At 45.4% G+C, this 22,321-nt stretch overlaps 1 protein-coding gene, 3 non-coding genes and 1 pseudogene across 6 annotated transcripts; 4 read left to right on the forward strand and 1 right to left on the reverse strand.

Annotated features, from left to right (window-relative positions):
• Positions 1 to 1,245: 1,245 nt before the first annotated feature.
• On the forward strand, positions 1,246 to 1,317 carry TRNAP-AGG (transfer RNA proline (anticodon AGG)). Its single transcript has one exon. It is a non-coding gene; the product is annotated as a tRNA-Pro (tRNA).
• A 422-nt stretch (positions 1,318 to 1,739) lies between these two features.
• LOC112308753 (magnesium transporter NIPA2 pseudogene) lies at positions 1,740 to 3,758 on the forward strand (annotated as a pseudogene).
• Positions 2,113 to 2,184, forward strand: TRNAD-GUC (transfer RNA aspartic acid (anticodon GUC)). Its single transcript has one exon. It is a non-coding gene; the product is annotated as a tRNA-Asp (tRNA).
• A 1,980-nt stretch (positions 3,759 to 5,738) lies between the features above and the next one.
• TRNAG-UCC (transfer RNA glycine (anticodon UCC)) lies at positions 5,739 to 5,810 on the reverse strand. Its single transcript has one exon. It is a non-coding gene; the product is annotated as a tRNA-Gly (tRNA).
• An 11,001-nt stretch (positions 5,811 to 16,811) lies between these two features.
• On the forward strand, positions 16,812 to 21,989 carry AURKB (aurora kinase B). Of its 3 annotated transcripts, none has more exons than XM_045199051.3 (9): positions 16,812 to 16,887; positions 17,197 to 17,269; positions 18,612 to 18,714; positions 18,823 to 18,862; positions 19,107 to 19,298; positions 19,597 to 19,735; positions 19,855 to 20,003; positions 20,581 to 20,755; positions 20,936 to 21,988. In XM_045199051.3, the coding sequence occupies exons 2-9, from the start codon at positions 17,222 to 17,224 to the stop codon at positions 21,107 to 21,109; spliced, it is 1,020 nt and encodes a 339-aa protein (XP_045054986.2). In that variant the 5' UTR covers positions 16,812 to 16,887; positions 17,197 to 17,221; the 3' UTR covers positions 21,110 to 21,988. The 3 variants fall into 3 exon arrangements, with proteins under 3 accessions (XP_045054986.2, XP_024420822.2, XP_045054987.1); XM_024565054.4 differs by having other exon boundaries at positions 16,862 to 16,887; positions 17,221 to 17,269; positions 20,936 to 21,989; XM_045199052.2 differs by lacking the exon at positions 17,197 to 17,269 and having other exon boundaries at positions 16,867 to 16,887; positions 20,936 to 21,989.
• Positions 21,990 to 22,321: the final 332 nt, after the last annotated feature.

A 22,321-nucleotide genomic window follows, 5' to 3' on the forward strand; every position in this document is an offset into this window, starting at 1 on the left:
GGGACACTGACTGGAAAGGCCAGGCTGCTCTCTACTGCTCTCCCCCTTCACCCCACCCGCGCCCCGAACTGGCCAGGGACCCCGAGGAAAGAGAAAGCAAAAAGCTGAACTCTTCATTGAAGTTAGCCCCCACCAGAGTATCTGTGGGTTGGTAAGTAGGAAGGGACTGGCCCCACAAATTACAGGACTGGGGTATGGAACAAGATGGTTCCGCCCAGATATGCTTCCAGGTTGTCGAGTATTGGACATGTCAGAATCCCGCTGGGAAGACTCCCTGGAGCTGGTAAGGAGCTGAGGGAAGGCAGATCGCAGGGCCTGCAGCTGAACCACCAGGTCCTGCCAGGACTCTTGGCAGTCCCCGGGTGAGACCATAGCAAGTGTATTAAGCAGTCAGGTTCTAACTGGCTTTGAACCATACCAAGCAGGCACATACCTTCTAGGGGTCTTAGGTGGCAGGTAAGAGGGTCTCCTTTCCAGTCACCCTAGAAAAGAACTGGAGAGTGGAGGCTAGATGGGAGAGTAGGGGTAATCTGATTTTACAGGCGGGAAGTCCTGGGACCAAACGCCTGTAGGAGTGTTAGGCATCAGGGACCGTCCTGGTCGCAGGGCCTGGTGCACCACCCCACTCAGGCAGTTGGAAAGGTGATTCCCCCTACCCCACCCCGCCAGCCTCTTGCGTGGGTTTTCTTGGACCCAGGAATTATTCCATTACCACACAGTCTGGGAAAATTGGGTTACTAGAGGGTCTAGCCTGGGGCTGGTCCTGCCCTTTACTCCAGGAGAACGGACAGATGCAAGAAGAGAAAAAGGGGCTGGTGTTCACCTGGGGATTTCAGGGCTCATGAACTGTCCCCAACCAGGCAACCTCACCTCTGTCTTCAAAGCTCTGAGCCCGGGCTCTGGGTCCAAGGATGGCGGGCGGAGGCGGGGAGAGTCAGGGCCCCAAGTTACAGAATGGCAGCGAGACTGACTGGTGCGAGCGGGAACTCGGGTGCTCACGGCAGCCCTGGAGTGCTGCGCGGGAGTAAGACCGAAACCACTCTCTTCCACTTCCTTGATGTTATTTCCTGGGAAGAGTCGGAGCTCGCGGACCCCGAGCGGAGAGAGACACCCAGACCCCTGTACCAGCGGGGTGGAGGGTGCCTGAGCACATTGCTCAGGGCGGTTCCGCAGAGACTTGTAGTCCTAAGAGTGAAGCAAGCCTAGTGCGACCTCTAAAGGTGTCCGCAATAAGGACTTCGTGGGGGCTCGTTGGTCTAGGGGTATGATTCTCGCTTCGGGTGCGAGAGGTCCCGGGTTCAAATCCCGGACGAGCCCTACTTAGAGTTTTGCGGGAAATAGGGTACTTCTAGGTACCTGCTGCAATGAATGTACTTGGTACTTGTGCGGCTTTGGATTGGAAGTGCAGAGAGCACTTTTGTTGTTCTGAGTCAACACCTTGATGGAAGAAAGAAGTTTACTGTGCGGAGTCCTCCTGGACGTGCCAAGAACCTCGTACACATCCAGAGTAGACTGGACAAGACACACCCACTGCTCCTCTGTTTTCTGCTTGGTGCGCTTTCAGGTCCGCGAGAGCCTGCTTCCGGCTCTATTGATGCTGCTCAACCGATAACTGTGGATGACTGTAAAAAGGGATGGGGCCTATTCGGGCGTGTTTCGGAGAGAACCCAGGGACTCAGAACTCATGTCTCTGCAGCCTTGGAGGCCTCTGTCTCGGTCGCTCCTGCTCGTTTCCGTCCTTCTGGGGATTCACGCTCAGTTGTGGTTTAGACCAGCGATCCCCAAACTTTTCGGCAGCAGGGACAGGTTTTTCCAAGGACTAGCGGGGGAGCAGTGGGGGGCGGCGGGGAACCGGAGGAAGAGCTCAAGCGGGTGTGGGTCAGGGAGCGGAGCTCAGGCGAGGTTCTCTGACGGCCCTGTTCCTAACAGGCTACGGACCGGTATCCGTTCGTGGTCGGGAGGTTAGGGATCCCTGGTTTAGAACGTGGCTAGGTTTCTGGTCCATATTTCTCAGTCCTCAGTAGGACAGAATCCCCAAGAATCTCGCCCTAGCACTCTGAGCTCAGTAGAAGAATCAGATCAAGGATTTTGAGAGCCGCGAGACTGCCGCCTTCCTCGTTAGTATAGTGGTGAGTATCCCCGCCTGTCACGCGGGAGACCGGGGTTCGATTCCCCGACGGGGAGGAATGGAGAGTCTTTTTCTATTTCTTTAAAATTTATTTATTTAAAAAATACTCTTTCCGAGCCATGAAATGGAGATAAAAAGAAGGCGAGAAAGAAAAGAAAGAGACTCCAGGCGGTTCTTGGCAGCAGTGGCCGCAAGAGTTGGAGGTTGGCAGGAGCAAGTTACGCTGGGTGCTACTCCCTGGAAGAGACAGCATGTGCGGCCGCAACCCCCGGATGCTCACACCTTTCACTGGTCGGCGCAGAAGGCCTGCGTGAGGGTGTGAGCGGAGGGGTAGCAGCGCAGTGGGCCTGCCAGTTGGGATTCGAGGAGTGCATCATCTCGCCTCCAGCACCAGCAGCATGTCTCTGTCCTGTGATTTATTGGGAGTGGGTGAAGTGGCCAACTTTGCTGCGCATGCCTTTGCACCAGGCACCCTAGTAACTGTTAGGAGCTCTCAGCGTCCTAGTAAGTGCCATTCTTTCTTCATACTTTCTAAATGAAAGGCTTAATCTTCATGGGAAAAGTGGGTGTTTGCTAAGTATTCCAGGATCTACAGTTATGGTCATTCATGCTCCAAAAGAAGAGATGGAGACTTTAAATGAAATGCCTCACATGCTCGGGGATCCAGGTTTTGTGGTATTTGCGACACTTGTGGTCATTGTGTCTTTGATATTAATTTTCGTGATGGACAAACATTCTGTGTACATAATCTGTTTTGTGATCAGAGCGTTGTCTGTCTGCTGTGTTAAGGGCCTGAGCATTGCTATTAAAGAACTGTTTGCTGGGAGCCTGTGCTGAACACCCGCATCGCCTGGGCTCTGCTGCTGAGCCTCACGGTGTGGGCGGGCACGCAAATAAACCGCCTGAACAGGGCCCTGGACATATTCAACACTTCCATCGTGACTCCAGTCTACCAGGTCTTCTTTATACCAGCTTTAACTTGTTCAGCTTTTCTTTTCAAGGGATGACAGGGTGTTGATGATGTCATTGGTACTTTGGCTTCTGTACAATCATTGTGAGAATATTCTTGTGGTATGCCCTTAAAGACCTCAGTTTTTAGTCCAGCAAGTCGTCCTTCCTGTGTCTTTTCGAAGAGTTGAAAAAGCAATGAATGACAATCTCGCTCATATGTATGAAGTTCTTAATAATAATAAGGAAGTTTCACCTGTGAAATTGAACCTGGGAGAACTGATGAAAATATCTCCCAAAGAAGTGAAATTTTGACAGCTCTTTAAGGAAGGTGTAATTATGCCCTGGCTGGTGTAGCTCAGAGGACTGAGGTTGGGCCTGCGAACCAAAGGGTCACGGGCTGGATTCCCAGCCAGGGCATAAGCCTAGGTTGCAGGCCAGGTCCCCAGTAGGGGGTGTGTGAAAGCTAACCACATATTCATGTTTCTCTCCCTCTCCTTCTCTCTCCCTTCCCTTCTCTCTAAAAATAAATAAATAAAGTATTTTAAAAGAAAGATATAATTAAAAGTTTAATCTGTAACTGTTATAAGGTGAATGTGGATTTCAAAAAAAACACAAAATATTATCCATTATTTTTTTAAAGTCTTTTTTATTGATTTATAGGGAAAACTATTGTGTTTATATCGCTTATACTCAGAGTAAAACTAAGATAAATATTTTGATAGTTTCTTAAAATTTAGTATAAATAGTAGTTAGATTTAGGGTACAAACACTAGTTTTTGGATGAGGGGAAAAGTAAGTCAAACTAGAGTAAAATAATGTTTCACAGGGGAGCAGGCATTTGTCTTGTAACTTTAAGAATGCATTCAGCCCTGGCCAGGTAGCTCAGTTGGTTAGAGCATTGTGGCAATATGGTAAGGTTGCACAGATGAATGGAACAGCAAATTGACGTTTCTCTCTCTTTAAAAAGTAAGTTTAATTAAATTTTTTTAAAAAGTGTATACAGTTTCAGTGGTGGGACAGTCATGCCATTTTAGGAATGGGGTCATTATCAGGAAAGGCGAGTGTGAGAGAAAGTTGTGGAGAATTAAAGGCCCATGTCACTAATGTCATGGGAGCAAGTTTGATAGGGTGGGAACATTTTGAAAGTCAAGACTCAGGTTGTAAATTGGTATTGAAATTTGGAGGGCACTGAATATTATGCTGAGAGGTTTTACAACAGGTAATCAAACCATTTTTTACTCAGATAACATTATCATATCTGTGCTTCACAAGGTATCAGTGCCCACATGAAGAAAGATTTTGAGACAAATTGGGGGCAGAGGATAACATTTTTAATAATCTAAATGAGTAGACATGAGTATCTGTAGCAATGAAAAGGGAAGCAAAATGAAAGGACCTTTCAGAGGTAGTATTTATGGGATTTGGTTAAAGATGTACTGTGAGGTTTTGGAGATAGGGGAAAATTGAATATTGTTATCATGGTTTTATTTCTGCTTTATTGAAAGTACATTGATATCATCAACTAGGAGGAGTATCAAAAAAAAAAAGAAGTGAGTTTTAGGAAAAAGATGAAAGTTTTATTAGGGATAAAATTTAACTCTAAAGACACTAGACTTTGTTGTCACTTAGTTTCTTGCACCTGTGATGGAAATAGAGAAAATTGTCACAGGAGGGATGACAGTATAGAGAAAGAATGAGTTTTGTGCTTTCAACTTTGAGAAGCACCTACATTTAAGATATTCCTATTGCCTATTGGAGGAAAAGCTCAGTCACTGAAGAAGGCAAAAAAAAAAAAAATTGACCACATTAAGAGAAGAATCAAGAAAATAAAGTGTAATGAAAATAAAATGAACATAATTTTAAGGAGGAGGGATTTTATGGCCAAATGATACTGATAGTGTATTTTGAAATACTGAAAAATAATCTAGTGTTGTGACATTCCATCCTACTAAAGGAGGTTGGATAACAGGTTTGACTTGAGAATTAAAGAAAATCTAGTGGTGTACATGTTAAATTAAAATGCTATATATAATTTTCTATTTAAATCAAGGAAAGAGAAGAGAGGAGTATCAATAGTTTGTCCTGACTCGAGCTCACATTCTAAATTTCGAGTTTTAGTCTTACTAAATTGGCCATTATTTTCTCCATTCAATCTGTTTGTTGGTCATTATTCTCACCGTTCCGTAGGCTTATTAGTTGTGTTCGTGGACGATAAATTTAAAAACACAGATGGGCTACAGCACAAAACAGTACAGCTCGTGTAATCCGGCTGCCAGCCTTGGCCTCCTGCTTGGTGCTTCCTCCCTGACGTAAACGCGCGTTTCCAGTCTCAGCTTGAAATTGAGCAATCAGCTTTTTGCCCACAGCCACGCACGGTCCTGAGCCCGCGCTGGACACCAGCCAGGGAGCTGAGACCAGGTTTTTCGATCCCTTTCGCCTCCCCTCGTTTGTATCTGTGGCCACAGCTATCAATCAACACACAGCCCGAAATCCCAGGCACAGATTACAGCTCGCTCGTTTTGCTGTGAAGCGGTGTAGGGGCGACCGCACCAGGGTGTCGGAGAGCTGGACACCTTAAGCAATTCTCTTATGCGTGACACTGGGGAGCCAACTCTGGGTACGTAAAGGAAGAAAAATTTTGTTTAAGAAAAAAGTGAACTGCGTTGGCCGGGAATCGAACCCGGGTCAACTGCTTGGAAGGCAGCTATGCTCACCACTATACCACCAACGCTAACGCAAGTCGTTTTCTCTCCGAGTTACCTAAGGCTTTTACAGGTTGTTTTGGTTGTGGCCCGTGTGATGTGATTCTGGGGTTGAATTGGGGTGCAGTAAAGCGTGGATACAAATAAGGCCGAAATAGAAGACTGACGCCTGTTATTTTCGGAACACGCACGTGTGGGAGGCTGAACTACATCACCGCTAGTGCGCTCCAATTACACCATGAAAGACTATGTGGTTATACGTCACAAAAGCTTAATGTGTTCCGTATCTAGTAAGTTTGCAATAACGGAAAGGCGGGAAAAATACAAAACTGGTTTTATTAGATAAGAACTATATAAACCTTATTGTTTCCTAAAGTGTCTGAATATTCTCCTAAAATACAAATTTTGGGACTTTTATTTTCATCTTAATTGTTTCCATCAAATCAACGAATCACAATAATAATATCTTTAATCTCATAGATATTTTAGGTATTCTAACACAAAAATTGTTCATGAACGGTCCCCAATTCTGTTCACAAAATGTATTTGGAGGAATAAGTGTTCTAGATGGGAAAGAATATAGTAATAATGAATAATTTTAAAGTACAGTAATAGTAATTTATACTCTATGTCCTAAACCAGTTTAAATTTTGGCAACTCCCAGTAGTGTCCATAATCTTGTATTCCAGTATTTTTCATTATTATCATAATAGAATAGAATCCCATAGTCCTTATAACTATAATTTTAATGACCACCTAAAATTCGAGGAACTCCGTAAACTACAGCAGTTCCCCCTTCTCCACAGCTTGGCTTTCTGCGGGAGATTTCAGATAATCACAGTCAACCATAGTCTGAAAATATTAAATAGAAAATTACAGAAATATTGGGTTGGCCAAAAAGTCCATTACATTTTTACCGTGAAATAAAAGACACGTTTTTCATTTTCACCGATAACTTTATTGATTTGAATATTTTGAGTATGTTGGCTATCTCCTGCTATTGGCTTCTAGTGGGTAGTGCCCAGGGGTGCTGCTAAACATCTTCCACTGTGTAAGACAGCCCCACATCAAATAATTATTTGGCCAAAATGTAAATAGTACCAAGAAACTTCACAAACCACTTTTGACATGTTCGATCAGTCACAGTAACTTCTGCATACACTGCACAAATCTTTTTTGTGTTTCAGTTGCATTTTTACCTTTCTTGAAATAATAAAGCATATTTTATTCCAACTTCAATATTAAAATGGCGGCACAAAAATTCACCAACTTTGATAAGTTTTTTAATGTACACTGATATGACATGACAGCTGTCACAAAATATTCTAACACAATTGTTTGGAATGAAGTTAAAGACAACTAGGCACTACTAGAGCCATCATATGGAAAAAACATAATGGACTTTTTGGCCAGCCCGATATAAAAATTCATAAGTTGCTGTAGAATTGTGCACCTGAAACCTGTATAATTTGTTAGTCAGTGTCACCCCAATAAATCCAATAAAAAGGAAAAAAGATACTAGGCTTTCTTTCATATAAAAGATCAATAAAAATCTATGAAGAGCTAAAAAAATTATCTTTTAAATTGCTCACAGTTCTGACTGGCTTAATGAAATTTGGTGCCACCCACTTTGTCCCGCTGGGATGTGAATCTACGCTTTGTCATCCCTTGGTGTCTGAGGGGGATTGGTTCCAGGACCCCCTTGGGTACCAAATCCTCAAGATGCTCAAGGGTATATAAAATGGTGTACCTGCATATAACATGTGCACATTCTCCCATATACTTTAAACTATCTGTAGATTGCTCATAATACCTAATATAATGGAAGTGCTTTGTAAATAGTTGTTATACTGTATTGCTTAGGGAATGATGACAAGGGAAAAAACATTTGTACATATTCAGTACAGATGCAACCACGTAATCATCTTGTGTCTAACTTCATAGTACATTCAGCAATAACATAACTTTTTTAAAAAAGATGTTACTTAATTTTAGAGAGAGAGGAAGAGATGGAGAGGTAGAGAAACATCAATGTATGAGAGAAATCTCAATCAGTTGCCTCTTGCACACCACCAGCTGGGGACTCGGGTCCACAACCCAGTCATGTGCCCTGACTGGGAATCAAACCAGTGACCTTTCAGTTTGCCAGCCAGCACTCGATCCAGCTGGGCCACACCAGCCAGGGTGACATAAAGTTTTTAAAAAATGATTTTGTGATCTGCATTTGGTTGAATCTGTGGATGCAAGACCCGTGGATATGGAGGGCCAACTGTATGTATTAATACTATGTTATTCCTATACATACACACATACCTTCTTCACTTAAAGGAAGCACCTTACAGATTCTCTTTGGCAGGTCTGGATTGCTGGCTTCCCTACTCTTATGCTTTGGGGCCATTATAAAGTACAATAAGGGTATTTGAGCACAGGCTCTGTGATACCACAACAGTTGATCTGATCATCAAGACGGCTACTAAGTGCGGGACCTGTGGGTGGACAGGGTCCCAGAGGAATGGGGCCTGGAACTCCAGCAGGATATGGCAGAGGGAGAAAAGAGTATGAAGGCCCAAACAAGAAAAAAAACATATTATATGTGACGTCTAGGCTTTTATTGCAGTTTGTTTATGTCTTTTCTTGTTTGGATACCTATCTTTTAAATTCTTGCATTTTAGTAAGAAAGCTACCTTTTTATGGATGTTAGCAGTTTATTGACCTAATATTTGTAAATGGTCTGCTTGGGCAGGTAAAATTATGTAATGCAGTGTTATAAAATGGAATTTTTTTCCTTTTTGTAAAAAAAGAAAACTGTATAATATCCCTCAAGTCATGGCAGTGTACCTTGTGCCACTGAATTTCCAAAGTGTACTGTTTTTTTACTGTGCTTCAAATAAATAGATAAAATAGTTTTTAAAAAAAGGCTACTAAGTGACTAACTGGTGGGTAGCATATATATATACACATAGTTGGCCTTCTACGGAAGGGTTTTACATTACGGATTAAACCAACTGCAGGATATTTTGATTGGCCAGCCACCACTGGGAGCAGCTGCTTTGCCCAGGTAATAACAGCATTGCTCTGGTCCAATTTATACAAAAATGTAAAATTATGGACTTCTGGTCAAGATGGAGGCATAGGTAAACACTCCTTGCCTCCACGCACAACTGTAGCAAAAAATACAACTACACTACAAAACAAATATCACCCAGAATTGTCAGAAAATCAAGGTGTGTGGAAGTCTGAAAACCAAGTATTTAAAGAAGCCACATTCATCCAGATGGGTAGGAGAGGTGCGGAGAGGCATGGAGATGGGAATGGGCAGTCCCGCATCATTGTGTGATGGATAAAAAATGGGAGGGATATCTCCGGAGTAAGAGATCCCAGCCCCAGCCCAGACCACCCAGCCCAGGGTTCCAGGGCCAGGAAGATATGTCCCATGGCTTCTGACTGTGAAAACTAGTGGGGGTTGGAGCGGTGGAAGAAACTATGGAATTCTCAAGAGAGTCCTTTTAAAGGGCCCACAAGTACTCACGCACACCCACCCCACTTGGATTCAGCACCAGGGCAACAGCTGGAAGGGCACCAGGGGCATATGTGGGGAAAGTGAAGACAACTTCCTCCTGGGCAAAACTGCAGAGGCCAGGCAGCAGCATTGTCCCCTGTATGAGCCCTCCCCAACACAGAGCCACAGAGCAGTGACACAGGTTGCCTGGCCCTGGGAATTACCTAACACTCTGCCCTATACAACTTAAGAGGTGCACTTTTCTACAACACGCAACACTATTAAGACAGGGAGTCAAAGCCACTCCACCTGATACACAGAAACAAATACAGGGAGGCTGCCAAAATGAGGAGACAAATAAATATGGCCCAAGTGAAAGAACAGAACAAAACTCCGGAAAAAGAACAAAATGAAATGGAGATAAGCAACCTATTAGATGCAGAGTTCAAAACACTGGTTATCAGGATGCTCCAGGAACTCATTGGGTACTTCAATGGCATAAAAAAGACCCAGGTAGAAATTAAAGCTGTATTAAGTGAAATAAAGAAAAATCTACAGGGAACCAACAGTGGAGGGGATGAAGCCGAGAATCAAATCAACTATTTGGAACACAAGGAAGGAAAAAGCATTCAATCGGAACAGCAGGAAGAAAAAAGAAAGAAAAAAAAAGCAAGGATAGGCTTAGGAACCTCTGGGACATCTTTAAAGGAACCAACATCTGAATCATAGGGGTGCCAGAAGGAGAAGAGCAAGAAATTGAAAACTTATTTTAAACAATGATGAAAGAAACTTCCCCAATCTGGTGAAGGAAATAGACATACAAGTCTAGGAAGCACAGAAAGTCCCAAACAAGATGGACCCAAAGAGGACCACACCAAGACACATCATAATTAAAATACCAAAGTTTAAGGATAAAGAGAGAATCTTAAAAGCAGCAAGAGAAAAGCACATAGTTACCTACAAAGGAGTTTCCATAAGACTGTCAGCTTATTTCTCAAAAGAGACTTTGCAGGAACTTTCAAGTATTCAAAGTGATGAAAAGCAAGGACCTACATCCAAGATTACTCTATCCAGCAAAGCTATCATTTAGAATGGAAGGGCAGATAAAGTGCTTCCCAGACAAGGTAAAGCTAAAGGAATTCACCACCACCAAGCCATTATTATATGAAATGCTAAAGGGAACTATATAAGAAAGAAGATCAAAAAGATGAACATTAAAATGGCTATAAATTCACAAATATCAATAATTGAATCCAAATAACAAACTAAGCAAACAAGAAGACCAGGAACAGAATCACAGATATGGAGATCCTTTGGAGGGTTATCAGCTGGGAAGGGGAAGTGGGAAAATGGTGGGAAAGGTGCAGGGATTAAGAAGCACACATTGGTAGGTACAGAATAGAAAGGAGAATGTTAAGAAAAATATAGGTAATAGAGTGGCCAAAGAACTTATATGCATGACCCATGGACATGAACTAAAGAGAGGGCGATTTGTGGAAGGAATGGGGGCACCAGATGGAGGGGGACAAATGGGAACAAATTGGAAAAAATTATGTGTAATAGCATAATCAATAAAATATTTAAAAGAAAAAATATATAAAATTATGTACTTTAAAAAACCAACTGCAGATCAAGATTATTCGGGGGGGGGAAGCTACAATTTTGCTGACATGTACTATGTAGTGAGGCCTACAATGCTCACAGGACTGTGTCTTGTTGGACATGTACAAATCTTTTTCTTGTCATTTTTTCCTACTGTGTAGGATTTGGTACTTACCTGCGGTTCCAGGCATCGCTGGGGGATAGTTCTGGAACCACCCCTGGTGGGTAAGGGGGGCTACTGTATTAAACAGTCTTCTAAAGGTAGACATTCTGGTTATCTGCACATTTTTTCTTATTATTTAATATGTTACCATGAGCACCTTTGTACAATCCTATTTCTTTGCCTCTTCTGAACTAGATACATGACATAAGTCCCTGGAACTCCAGTTCCAGGGGTAAAGGCTCTCCATAGCTGTACTACTAAAGGTACCGCTGTTCAAAAGCTGTGATATTTTTTCAAGCAAAAGCAATCTTTCTTTTTTTCTTTTTAAATTAATTATTGTTCCTGTTATCGCCTTCGTATAGTCCCAATGTCTGTCCAAAATTCCTTTTTATGTTTTAATCGTCTCTGCTGTTCTCTGCATGCCAACTTGAAAGAGAACAAAAGGGTATTATATACAAATGCTACCTCATCAAGGCTTCTCAGCAGTCACTAGAAGCCCAGACCCACGTGCATCTTAGCTGCTTCCAGCATACTGGAAAAACAAAGCCAAAATAATTCAGTCCACAGACCTTGTCTTCCTCAGAGGGAAATTTCTTTCTCGGCATCTCTTTCCTTAACTAAGAGTGCCTTTGGTAATGTAATAGGCTTGAACTGCTGGCCCAGAATTGGGGTCCCCTGCACTAGCCGACTCCCACCTGCCTAGGCTGGAATCTGGGCCTCACCCTCCTCCCTGCTCTGCTCCCTGGCCCCGTCCCCACCTTCTGCCACTCTGAGTGGTCACTGTGTCATGTGTGCCAAGATGGGGACAGGCGATCACCTAGCCATTTTTGCAGATGTGTGCCGTAATTGAGAACTGCTGATGATTTAGCAAGGCGACAGCCCAGGATTTCTGGCGACCTAAAGAGGAAGGTATGTGAGGCAGGCAGTCGGTAGGCAGTCCTGTGCCCCCTTGCTGCCCTTCCAAACCAGAGCACCTTGCCTGAATTATTTTATAAGGAGGTCCAAAATGGTACGTTTCTCATTCTATCTTTCCTTCTACAGTGATTAGTTGACATTGGTTCACAAAGAAGGTCCTTTTCTCACCCACTTGGGGCCAATTGACTTATTAGTCATAACAATAATTAGCATTGAAAGCTTACTGTGTGCTGGACACTGGTGAGTGCTTTAGCGACCTTACTTCATGTAATGATGGAAGAAACCTGCAAGGCAGTATGAACGATGCCCACTTTAGAGTTGACACACAGAGGTATTGAGCATTTTGCCAAGCAACCCAGATTGCAAGTGACAGGGCTAGAGGCCACCCTGTGACACCCAAGCCCGTGGTCTTGCTACTACATCCTGCTGTATGCTGTTCCCTTAAAGCTCATCTGATGAGTGATGACATAAGGTCAGGGGCCCTGGGGAGGGAAGGATGATTGTAAAGTGTGGTTTATGGTCCAAAAGAGCTCCGGGTATATTACGGATTGAATATTGCTGGTCTACGCATGAAACCCAGCCCACAGACTTGTTTGGTGACTTATTTGCCAACATTTACAACTCAGTAAATTTCACATGTAAGTCCAAATTTCTAGATTCTCTTTAGAAATGGAAAGATCTGTCCATACTTAGGCTACACTTTCATGTAGTAACAATTAATTAGTGCGGAGCATCCCCATCGCCATTCAGGCATGTACTGTGCCACACTCGCCACTACTCCCTGTTGTATTCCCAACACTGAAGCTGAACTTCAGTTGTTTTACTCATGCCTTGCCTAAATATACCATCTTAGCATGTTTTCTAACCTGGTATTCAAAACAGGGCTGGGTTTTTTTTTGTAAAGACAGCACACTAAATTCCCATCCTGGCCCCTTTTGCTTCAAATACAGAGTACCGAGAGAAAAAAATATTAAAGATAGTGAAATAAAAGGCCATAACCAGGCTTAGAGAAAAACAACTCAGTGCCACAAATCCCAGGTCTTGAATGGAGCTGGTGGTACAGATACGCAGGGCTCCGGGCCTGCAAGTGGGCCGCAGCAGTCCAGTTAAAGTCCTGCAGGGAAATGGGGACTGATTAAGGACAGGGAGCTGGAGCCAGAGCTGCAATGATATCCCTGTATCAGAAAGGGGGGCTGCAAAAGCTGCCAGCTCCCTGCCTGGGGCCACAGGCCCAAAAAGGCAGGAGGACTAGGATGTGGCTTCAAGACCAGAAACGGAACCAACCTGCCCTCTCCTCAGGGACTTTATTTGAGATACCTTCAATATCACAATGGGGCAGGAACCCCACCATGCCATTATAAGAACCTGAATTTTGACTGGGAGTAAGGAGGCAAGGTAATGGCAACAGCCAAATCGTAGATTGGTGGGGAGGGGGTGAACACAAAGAAAAAGAGAGGCAACAAAATAAAAACAAAAAGGTGTCCCACCCAAGTTGAAGTTACAACCCCAAATCCCAAAACATAGGAAAAAATATCACAGTGTTTGACCTGGGGCTGATCAGGAAAGTCTGGATGGAGGAGGGCAGCCACACCTTGCCCGGCCTACGTAGCTCTGCAGTGTTGCCTCGGGTTTACCTGAAGGAGGACAACTTAGCGGAGAAACGTTGGGGGTATTGGCCAGGCTCTCCCAACAAGCCCCTTCCCAAACCTTCTGAATCTGCTGCTCACTCCTGAAAGGGGCTTATTGGCTGATGATGAAAATTTATGTCTTGGAACTTCTTTTTAGGATATTCCAATATCGGGAATAAAAGGGACTGACATCTGTGCCTCGCATTGTATATCCCAGCCATCCTGCCCTGTGGTGTTTGGAACACAACACAGTTCTGACCCTTCCCGGGCATGTGACAATTTAGCCCTGGCAGAACAGTGACAATCTGCCCTCTCGTTGTGCCAAACCAACACTTCTCATTGTTACTTGGCCAGTAGCCAGAATTCACACCTAACAAGAACTGGGAGGTGACAATTAAAGCACCTGGAAAGAAAAACAAGGGTTACTCAGAGGAAATTGCTAAGTTACATCATTATAAACCTGGGGAATATCTGCAGAAGAGGGGATTTTGAGTGTGCCTGACCAAGGAGACCACAGCATGGTTTTGGCTGGGGCTGCATTTATTACTCTGCGTATAGACTGGCAGTGTTCGGACTGTGGTCCACAGACTGTCGCTGCATCGTGACCTGTTTCTTTCAGGTACGGGAGGAGCATAGAATTTGGGAGTCAACATTGAAAGACTCAAGCGACACTTGTCAGAGTACTGTTATATATGTTCATTATAGCCAAAAAAGTGGGCTTGTAATTTTTGTTTTTTAGATTGCATTTTTCAAAGAATTCATTGTTATCACATTTTATAAAAGTATCATCTGTGATGGACTGAATATAATCAAGACTGGTTCTTCCCCACAGATCATTTGAGAAGCACTGGAACAAAATAACAGATTTTGTTCACTCACTGAAACAGGCAGCTGATAGTTGCCTAGCTGATAAAATAGGTTTTGGTTGTTTTTTGAATAATGCAAATCCAGGTTTCTTTCTGGCCCATCAAATATTCCCAAAAGGCCAAATATCTTCTGACATAATATGCAAGCAATAATTTAAAGACTCCAGGGGACAGAGGTACCATATTGGATCTACCAGACACATTCTACCCATGTGCTATGTCCCACTATAGGTTCCAGAAAAGTCTCCCTTCACTAGGTCTTGAGAAATAAAGTATATTGCAAGTGATAGAATTTTTATAAAGCTTTTCATTGGCTAGACTCGCTATGCCAAGTATGTCGATAAAAGCGCTGAAATTGAAATGGGCTCCCTGATCTTGGGAAGTGGGATTGGTTTTACCTTCAGTGAAAACCTCCAGAAGCAAAATGATTTTTCACAAATGGCAGGAGGATGGCCATGATCCTCAAATACCTATAGATATATCATCATGCACAGATTTATGACTTTTTTAATTAATCATGGGTTCCCCAGAATGAAAGTGTAGGTGACTGTGGCACACACCTATTTCTACCACCACACCCCCGTGCTGCTTTAACTGCTGTGGCTAGAGGAGATATTCACTTCACCTGCCTCCTTGCAGTAGCCATGTGACACAATTCTAGCCAAAGAGAAATCTGTGGGTACTTCTAGCGAGGCTTCAGCTTTTCCTGGTAAGAGAGACAGAGACAGTTGGCAGCTGCCTTGCAATCATAAGGGAAATGTTAAGAGAGTCACAGAGAGGGTGATTCAGATCTCTAATATTGTTCACTTCCTGAACACACTACCTACTTTTTGATTTATTGTTATGTAAAATAGTCTCTATTGTATATGCCATTGTTAACATTGAGTCTTCTGTCACTTGCAGCCAAAAACATTATGAACTGACCTAGAAACCCATAAGGACTTATTTGTTTGAATCATGAAATTTGTACTTCTTTGTAGGTCAAAATGATTGACTGTCAGCATTTTGCATCATTCTCAGGCTGCTTCCTTTAGGAGCAAGAGCAGCAGCAGCAGCAGCAATGATGCTGTATGGTTCCTTGTCTTTTTCCAGTAGGAGAAAAAGACTTTCTGCCCAGCATTCTGGAGCATTCTAAAATTCCCACTAAGTGGCCCCCCCTAGGTCACATGCTTGTCCCTGAATCAGTGACCATCATACTGGATGACCCTGGATGAAAAGGTGTTGACTGGTGTAAACCAAGCAGGATCCACTCCTGGACCTGGGATAGGGTCAACTTCCTTCTCTCAGAACTCTAGGTACTTCCAGGAAGTGGGATTCACTCAGAGAATGGACGCTGGCTAGAGAACCACAATGTCTACTGCAAAAGGTCTTCATCGGGATAGGTATGTTGAGTTGGCAGCAACAGAAACAACACAGAATGGGGAGACAGACAAATTAGGGTGTTATTATCTGAAGAAAGAGGAAGGGTGGACAGGCAACACTACTTACAAATATCCACTAGTTATTTCATAGATGGTCCCAAAATGTATTTATTTAACCCAATAATGAAATTCGACGTCGAAAAGAGCAGAGAAGAAGGAAGCGTGGCAGGAAGGTGAAAAGTGAGAGCGGGTCCAAACAGGTGGCCTTCGTCAGGAGATGTGCAGAGAAAGTGCTGCTGGTGGGAAACTCCTATTAGGAATGTGAGCGAAGACTTTAAAAAACAATATGGTAACAACAAGAATAGACGCAGAAGCAAACGAACAAATAATGTAACAGAATAAAGAGTCCGGAGATAGATTATGTATCTACGATGCCTTCATATATCAAGGGTAGCATTTCAATTCCACTGGGAACGGTGCAGTTTGCTTAACAAATGGTGCTGGCGTAACTGGCTCTCCACCTGGCAGAAAACAAAGTTAGACTCTAGTTCATACTTACACAAGGATACATACCAGCTATGTTAAAGGTATTTTTTAAAGTATTTTATTTATTTATTTTTAGAGAGAGGGGAAGGGAAGGAGAAAGAGAGGGAGAGAAACATCAATGTGTGGTTGCCTCTCACGCACCCCCACAATGGGAACCAGACCCGCAACCCAGGAATGTACCATGACTGGGAATCAAACTGGTGACCTTTTTGTTGGCAGCCCACGCTCAATCCACTGAGCTACACCAGCCAGGGCTAGATGTTTATTTTAAAATACATGAATATATGTGGTTGGGGATCACCTTCCTAACCCAGAACCTTCCCGGGTTGCAGCTCTCATTCCGCCTCTCCCATTTAGCCCCCGTGGGTAACGTCATGGGACATCCAGCCAATGGGAATTGAGCATGGACGTGCGCTCGGCCAATAGGGCCAGGGCGGGAGATTTGAAAGGTTCTCGGCGGGGGCGCGGCTAGGACAATTCAGTTGTTTGCCAGCGCCCAGGAGGTTTGCTGTGCCACGGGCCTCAGGTAAGCGGACCTTTCGCTCCGGGAGAGGGCAGGTGATCAGGCATGTCGGGGGTCCGATGGGCGGGCCCTCTCGCACACTGTCCGGCTGCTGAGTGCTCCGGGGTAGATAGAGTGTCCTGGAAAAGGGTGGGGCGTGTAGCAGGGCTGGAGTGTCAGGGCCAGCGCCAGAGCGAGACCTGTTGCGGTCACCGTGTTGACTTGCTGTTTCACCAGCCCCAGGCAATCGCTTTCAGGTAGATCGGTCCGACTCTTCCCTTTTTCGCTCCCTTTTTCCTGCTTCTCACGGCTCTGTTTCCCTTCTTTGCTCAGCTCTCCTCCCCTTTTCCCTCTAAGGATGACTCAGAAGGAGAACGCCTACCCCTGGCCCTACGGCCGGCACACGGTAAGGGCTTTCCCACTTACCCTCCCCCCACACGCACGGTGAGTTCCGGCTTGAAGATTGGAGGTCCTGCAGAGGGCGATATTCTAAGCACTTTCTTCTCCGTTATTCTCCATGAGTTTGCAGGCAGAACTTGGTCTGGTTATTTGCAGCCACATCCTGTCAAGTGTTGCCAACTTGAATCTGACCAGCCTGTGAGGACCTCTGCAGGGCTGAACCTACTTCTTATATACAAATGATAACTGAGACCGAGCAGGCAGGGTTGGGCTTTCAGGCCAAGATTCCCAACGCTTGTCCTGGAAATCCTGAAAAAAAAATAGAGTTAATAATTTGGAATGTATTTTAATGACTGGCATGAGATAAGGATCTAAATATAAGGTGTCCCAACACCTTTTACTGAAGAGTTTATCCTGATTTGAAATACCACCTTTATTATTATATGCAATTCCCACATATATGTGGGTCTATTTCTTGATTCTATTTTGTTAAACTTGCTTATTTGTGAATTCTATACGAATGTCTCGGGGAACAAGTTCTAAGGGACACTGAGGCATTCTTCCTCTCTTGGCTAAAGAAGAAGGAAGGAGCCACACAGGCTTTGCTCCATTTGTAGGACTTGGGTATCCTGGAGGGTCCACCTGTGCCCTTTTCCACCAGCTCCCTCCCTCAAGAAACACTGAGTGAGGCTGGCAAGAGCAGAGGCTGAAGGAGAAACCATTGTCACTTCTACATTGGTCACTCCCAAAAGAAAGTTTTGTATATTAACCAGAATTTGAAAATGAGAAGTGGTCCAAGGCCATCAGAGTATCCCTCAGTGTCCCTAAAGCCTGTTGTTGCAAAGGGGTAGATGCTGGTATTTGCTGAACATTCAAGGCCTCAAGGACCTTATCTAAGCCTTAATAGACTGAGATTTGGAGGGAACTGTGAGAATGTCTCTGTGCTGAAACTCCTTGAACTGTGTGTGTTCATTATCCCAGCCCTCTACTGCCTCCTGGGGTGGAGAGCTGGGAAATCAGACCGAGTTATGGACAGGACTATAGAGGTTGGACAGCTTCGTGCTTGAGAATGTGGTGTGAGCCAGGGCCAAAGAGAAGTGTTAAGTGTTGAGGCAAGTCCTTGCTCCTTATCTTAAGCTGACTTAGCTTGTTTATTGGTACCCACTGCCATGGGGTTCTGAGCAGATTCTTGAGGCGGAGTAGCAATGTTGTGGTCTCAGTGTTCCTCTGTGAACTGGTGTTGGGCGGGTGGGTGGCTCTACAGCAAGTACTGAAATGCTGCTTGCAGCACATTCCAACCTGGTCACTGGGACAAAGCCATCCTCAGAGCTCCCTGTGCTCCTTCTCAGGCTCAATCTGGCCTGAACACTCTGCCACAAAGAGTCCTCCGGAAGGAGCTTACCACCCCATCCTCGCTTGTCCTCATGAGCCGCCCCAATGCCCAGCCCACAGGTAACTGGGACAAGGGGAAGAGGATTGACCTGAGGGGGCTAGAGTCTGGGGAGGGTGCAGAGATGAAAATGTCAAAGGTCAGCCTCCACTTACCTGTGCTTTTTGTAGCTGCTGCCGGCCAGGACAGCTGTGGCACACCCAACTCAATGTAAGTGTCTAAGCTGTGGGGTGGCAAGAGAGTGGGTGGGACAGTGAACAGGTAGGAAATGTGGGCGGTAGAAGCTAGAGGCAGGGGGAACAGGGATGCAGGCAGGAAAGCCTGGTCTATCTTCAACTGCCCTGGAAGAGAACAGAATTGAGGGAGGGATGGGCCCAGGTGCAGAGAGAAGGCCAACACCTCAGGTGACCCACAAACCCGTGCTCAGCTGCCTTCCCCCCCACTCTCTAATTAGGCGGACCTTCACAATTGATGACTTTGAGATCGGGCGTCCTCTGGGCAAAGGCAAGTTTGGAAATGTTTACTTGGCTCGGGAGAAGAAAAGCCGTTTCATCGTGGCCCTCAAGGTCCTCTTCAAGTCTCAGATAGAGAAGGAGGGTGTGGAGCACCAGCTTCGCAGGGAGATCGAAATCCAGGCACATCTGCAGTACGGTCATGCCCTCTGAGCCAAAGCCCCTCTGCTCCCTACCCGCCCCTCCTCTTTAAAACCCATCACACCGAGACTGTTTTCTCTGCAGCTGTGGCTACTTCGAACCCCTGAGCTCTCATTTCCAGCCAGAGCCTTGAATCCAGAGAGCTGTCTCCAGTTCCCCCTTATCACTTCCCGCCCTAGTGTCCCCAGCCTGGTCCACGTCTGACCCCAGTTTGCCCCATATGGACCCGTCATCTTTCCCATTTCCTCATGCCAAGATGCGGCCTGAGGCCTCGTCTGTTTCTTCTCTCAGGCATCCCAACATCTTGCGTCTCTACAACTATTTCTATGACCGTCGAAGGATCTACTTGATTCTGGAGTATGCCCCCCGTGGGGAGCTCTACAAGGAGCTACAGAAGAGCCACACTTTTGACGAGCAGCGGACTGCCACGGTTGGGAAGGGGTGGGCACCTGGGATGCCCTCAGCAGGCCTGAGACTGGGGCGGGGGGAGGATGCTGCTTGCAGTTGGAGGTCCACCCTTGTCTAACCGCCTGTTGTTGGCCTTCCCAGATCATGGAGGAACTGGCAGACGCGTTGATGTACTGCCACGCGAAGAAGGTGATTCACAGAGACATAAAGCCGGAGAATCTGCTCTTGGGGCTCCAGGGAGAGCTGAAGATTGCTGACTTTGGCTGGTCTGTACACGCCCCCTCCCTGAGGTATGGTGTGCCGGAGGCCAGCTGTGGGTGTGAGGCTGGGGCGTTCAGAATAAAACCACTCCAGATCTTGTTTCCCAGGAACATTTGGGTTTGTCCTCATGTAGATACACAGACACACCAATATCTTTACAAAAGTAGGAGATTCAGCGTTTTGTTGCCCAGATTTCTTATTCAATGCATTGGGACCGTCTTGACATATTGAGAATACTCCCACATCATTTTTAATGGCTTTTTAGTATTGTATAGGAGAGGTGAAATGTGATTTATTTAAGCAGGACATGCCTGATGGACATTCAGGATGTCTCCAATTTTTCCTTTAATTCTAAGGTGAACACTGCCCTCTTACCTGATTATTCTAAGACACATCCCTCAGTGTGGAAATGCTGAGGTAATACGTAAGCCCACCTCTGGGGCTTTGGTTTATAGCTTCACCTCACTGCTACCCCAAAACCCTGTCAGAACCAGGCTGGAACACTCCCCTGGTGCATCCGTGGGGCTCAGCTCCCTGTTGTCAGGCAGCCAGAAAAGGACAGGCCATTTGTCTCCGGCATCCCTGCTCACGCCCCGCCCCATCCAGGAGGAAGACCATGTGTGGCACCCTGGACTACCTGCCCCCAGAGATGATTGAGGGGCGCATGCACAATGAGAAGGTGGACCTGTGGTGCATCGGAGTCCTCTGCTATGAGCTGCTGGTGGGAAACCCCCCCTTTGAGAGTGCTTCGCACAATGAAACGTATCGGCGCATCGTCAAGGTGGGAGGGCTGACCCCAACTGCCTGGCTGGGGCTTTGTGCTGGCTGCAGAGATCTGGGGCTGGGAGTGCAAAGAATGTAGTTGTGGGGACCATGTAAGTCTCCAGATAAAATGGGCAGTCAAGGAAAAAGCAGCCAAGGTGAAACTAATGAGTCCTTTCTTCTTTCTCTACTTCTGCAGGTAGACCTGAAGTTCCCCCCTTCGGTGCCGGTGGGAGCCCAGGACCTCATCTCCAAGCTGCTTAAACATAACCCCTCAGACCGACTGCCCCTGGCTCAGGTCTCAGCCCACCCTTGGGTCCGGGGTCACTCTCGGAGGGTGCTGCCACCCTCGGCCCTTCAGTCTGTCCCCTGAATCGTCCCTGTCATTTACTCAGTTACGTCTGTTTCTGTATGTCTGTATATGTGTAGTTGGAAGGAGGAGTCTCTGGCCTGTTCCCTTATCTGTCCTCTACCTCCTTTTTATTTAATAAAGGCTGAAACATTTTGTAATGATGAGTATAGATGTTTACAGGTGGAGACTTTGCTGGGGAAGAAACTGTCCCCTATGGGGAGGAGGCTGGGGATTTGCCTGTGCTGGATGCCAGGGACACCTGCTGCATCGCTGCCCCTGGTAGCACCCACCCTTGGCTCTGATACCGGCATGGTCAGCTGCCAGCCACCTTGCCCCCACTGTTTTTCTTTCCCCTGCTCTGATTCCCAGGGTCTGGGCCCACTGGGGACCTCGGCTCCACTATGCTAAGCCTGATGTCTGCCCACCTCTTACTTCTCACTCTCAATTGTGTGACCTCTAGCATTTCTCCTGGTTCAGTCCCTGCCAACCTAGGAGCCGCTCAACAGCGCTCTTCCCTAGAAGTTGTCCTTTTCTGTTTGTTTTGTTGCTCTGGTCAGGATCTGTGCAGGAGTCAATAGAAGCGGTATAGTTGGTGTCTCGTTTCTGACTCAGGTTTCACTGTTAAGTAGATTATTTGGGGTAGGTTTACCTTCATTTTGCAGGTAAAGCAACTGAGACACATGATCTACCAAAAGTCACACAGCTAGTAAGGGGAACCCAGTTTTAAAACTCCATATTTAATACTGTGCTAGAATGGTATAACCCTGCCTTTTCATAACACGCGCATTTATTGTATATGTATATATATCACAAACGTGGAACAAGAATTACAGTTTTTGGTGTGATTAAGTATAGCCTAAAAAGAATCCTTTGTCAGGTTAAAGTAGGCCTATTCTCTTTTTACTTTGCTAAGGGTTTGGGTTTTTTGTATCAGTAGGTGTTAACTTTTCATCAAATGCTTTTTCTGTGTTGATTATTTGCTCTTTTAATCATTGTGGTGAAATACATCAATACATGTTCTTATTTTTATTTTACCTCAGTTTTTCATGCTGTATTGGATTCCTAGAGCCTCAGTAATAAAGCACCACAAGCTTGGCGATCTAGAACAGCGGAATTTTACTCTGGCAGGTCCAAAGTCAAGGTGTCCGCAGTACCACACTGCCTTTGACGGCTCTAGAGAAAATCTTTGCCTCTTCCAGCTTCAGGTGGCTTCGGGCTGGCTTGTGGCTACGT

Source organism: Desmodus rotundus, chromosome 9 (assembly GCF_022682495.2).
Source record: "Desmodus rotundus isolate HL8 chromosome 9, HLdesRot8A.1, whole genome shotgun sequence".
NCBI classification, from domain to species: domain Eukaryota; kingdom Metazoa; phylum Chordata; class Mammalia; order Chiroptera; family Phyllostomidae; genus Desmodus; species Desmodus rotundus.

Bases quoted from the DNA above. Each gene is read 5' to 3' on its own strand.
- AURKB (XM_045199051.3), top strand. From the start codon at position 17,222: ATGACTCAGAAGGAGAACGCCTACCCCTGGCCCTACGGCCGGCACACG. The intron at 17,270-18,611 runs GTAAGGGCTTTC...GCTCCTTCTCAG, and splicing joins GGCCCTACGGCCGGCACACG to GCTCAATCTGGCCTGAACAC. The intron at 18,863-19,106 runs GTAAGTGTCTAA...CTCTCTAATTAG, and splicing joins TGTGGCACACCCAACTCAAT to GCGGACCTTCACAATTGATG.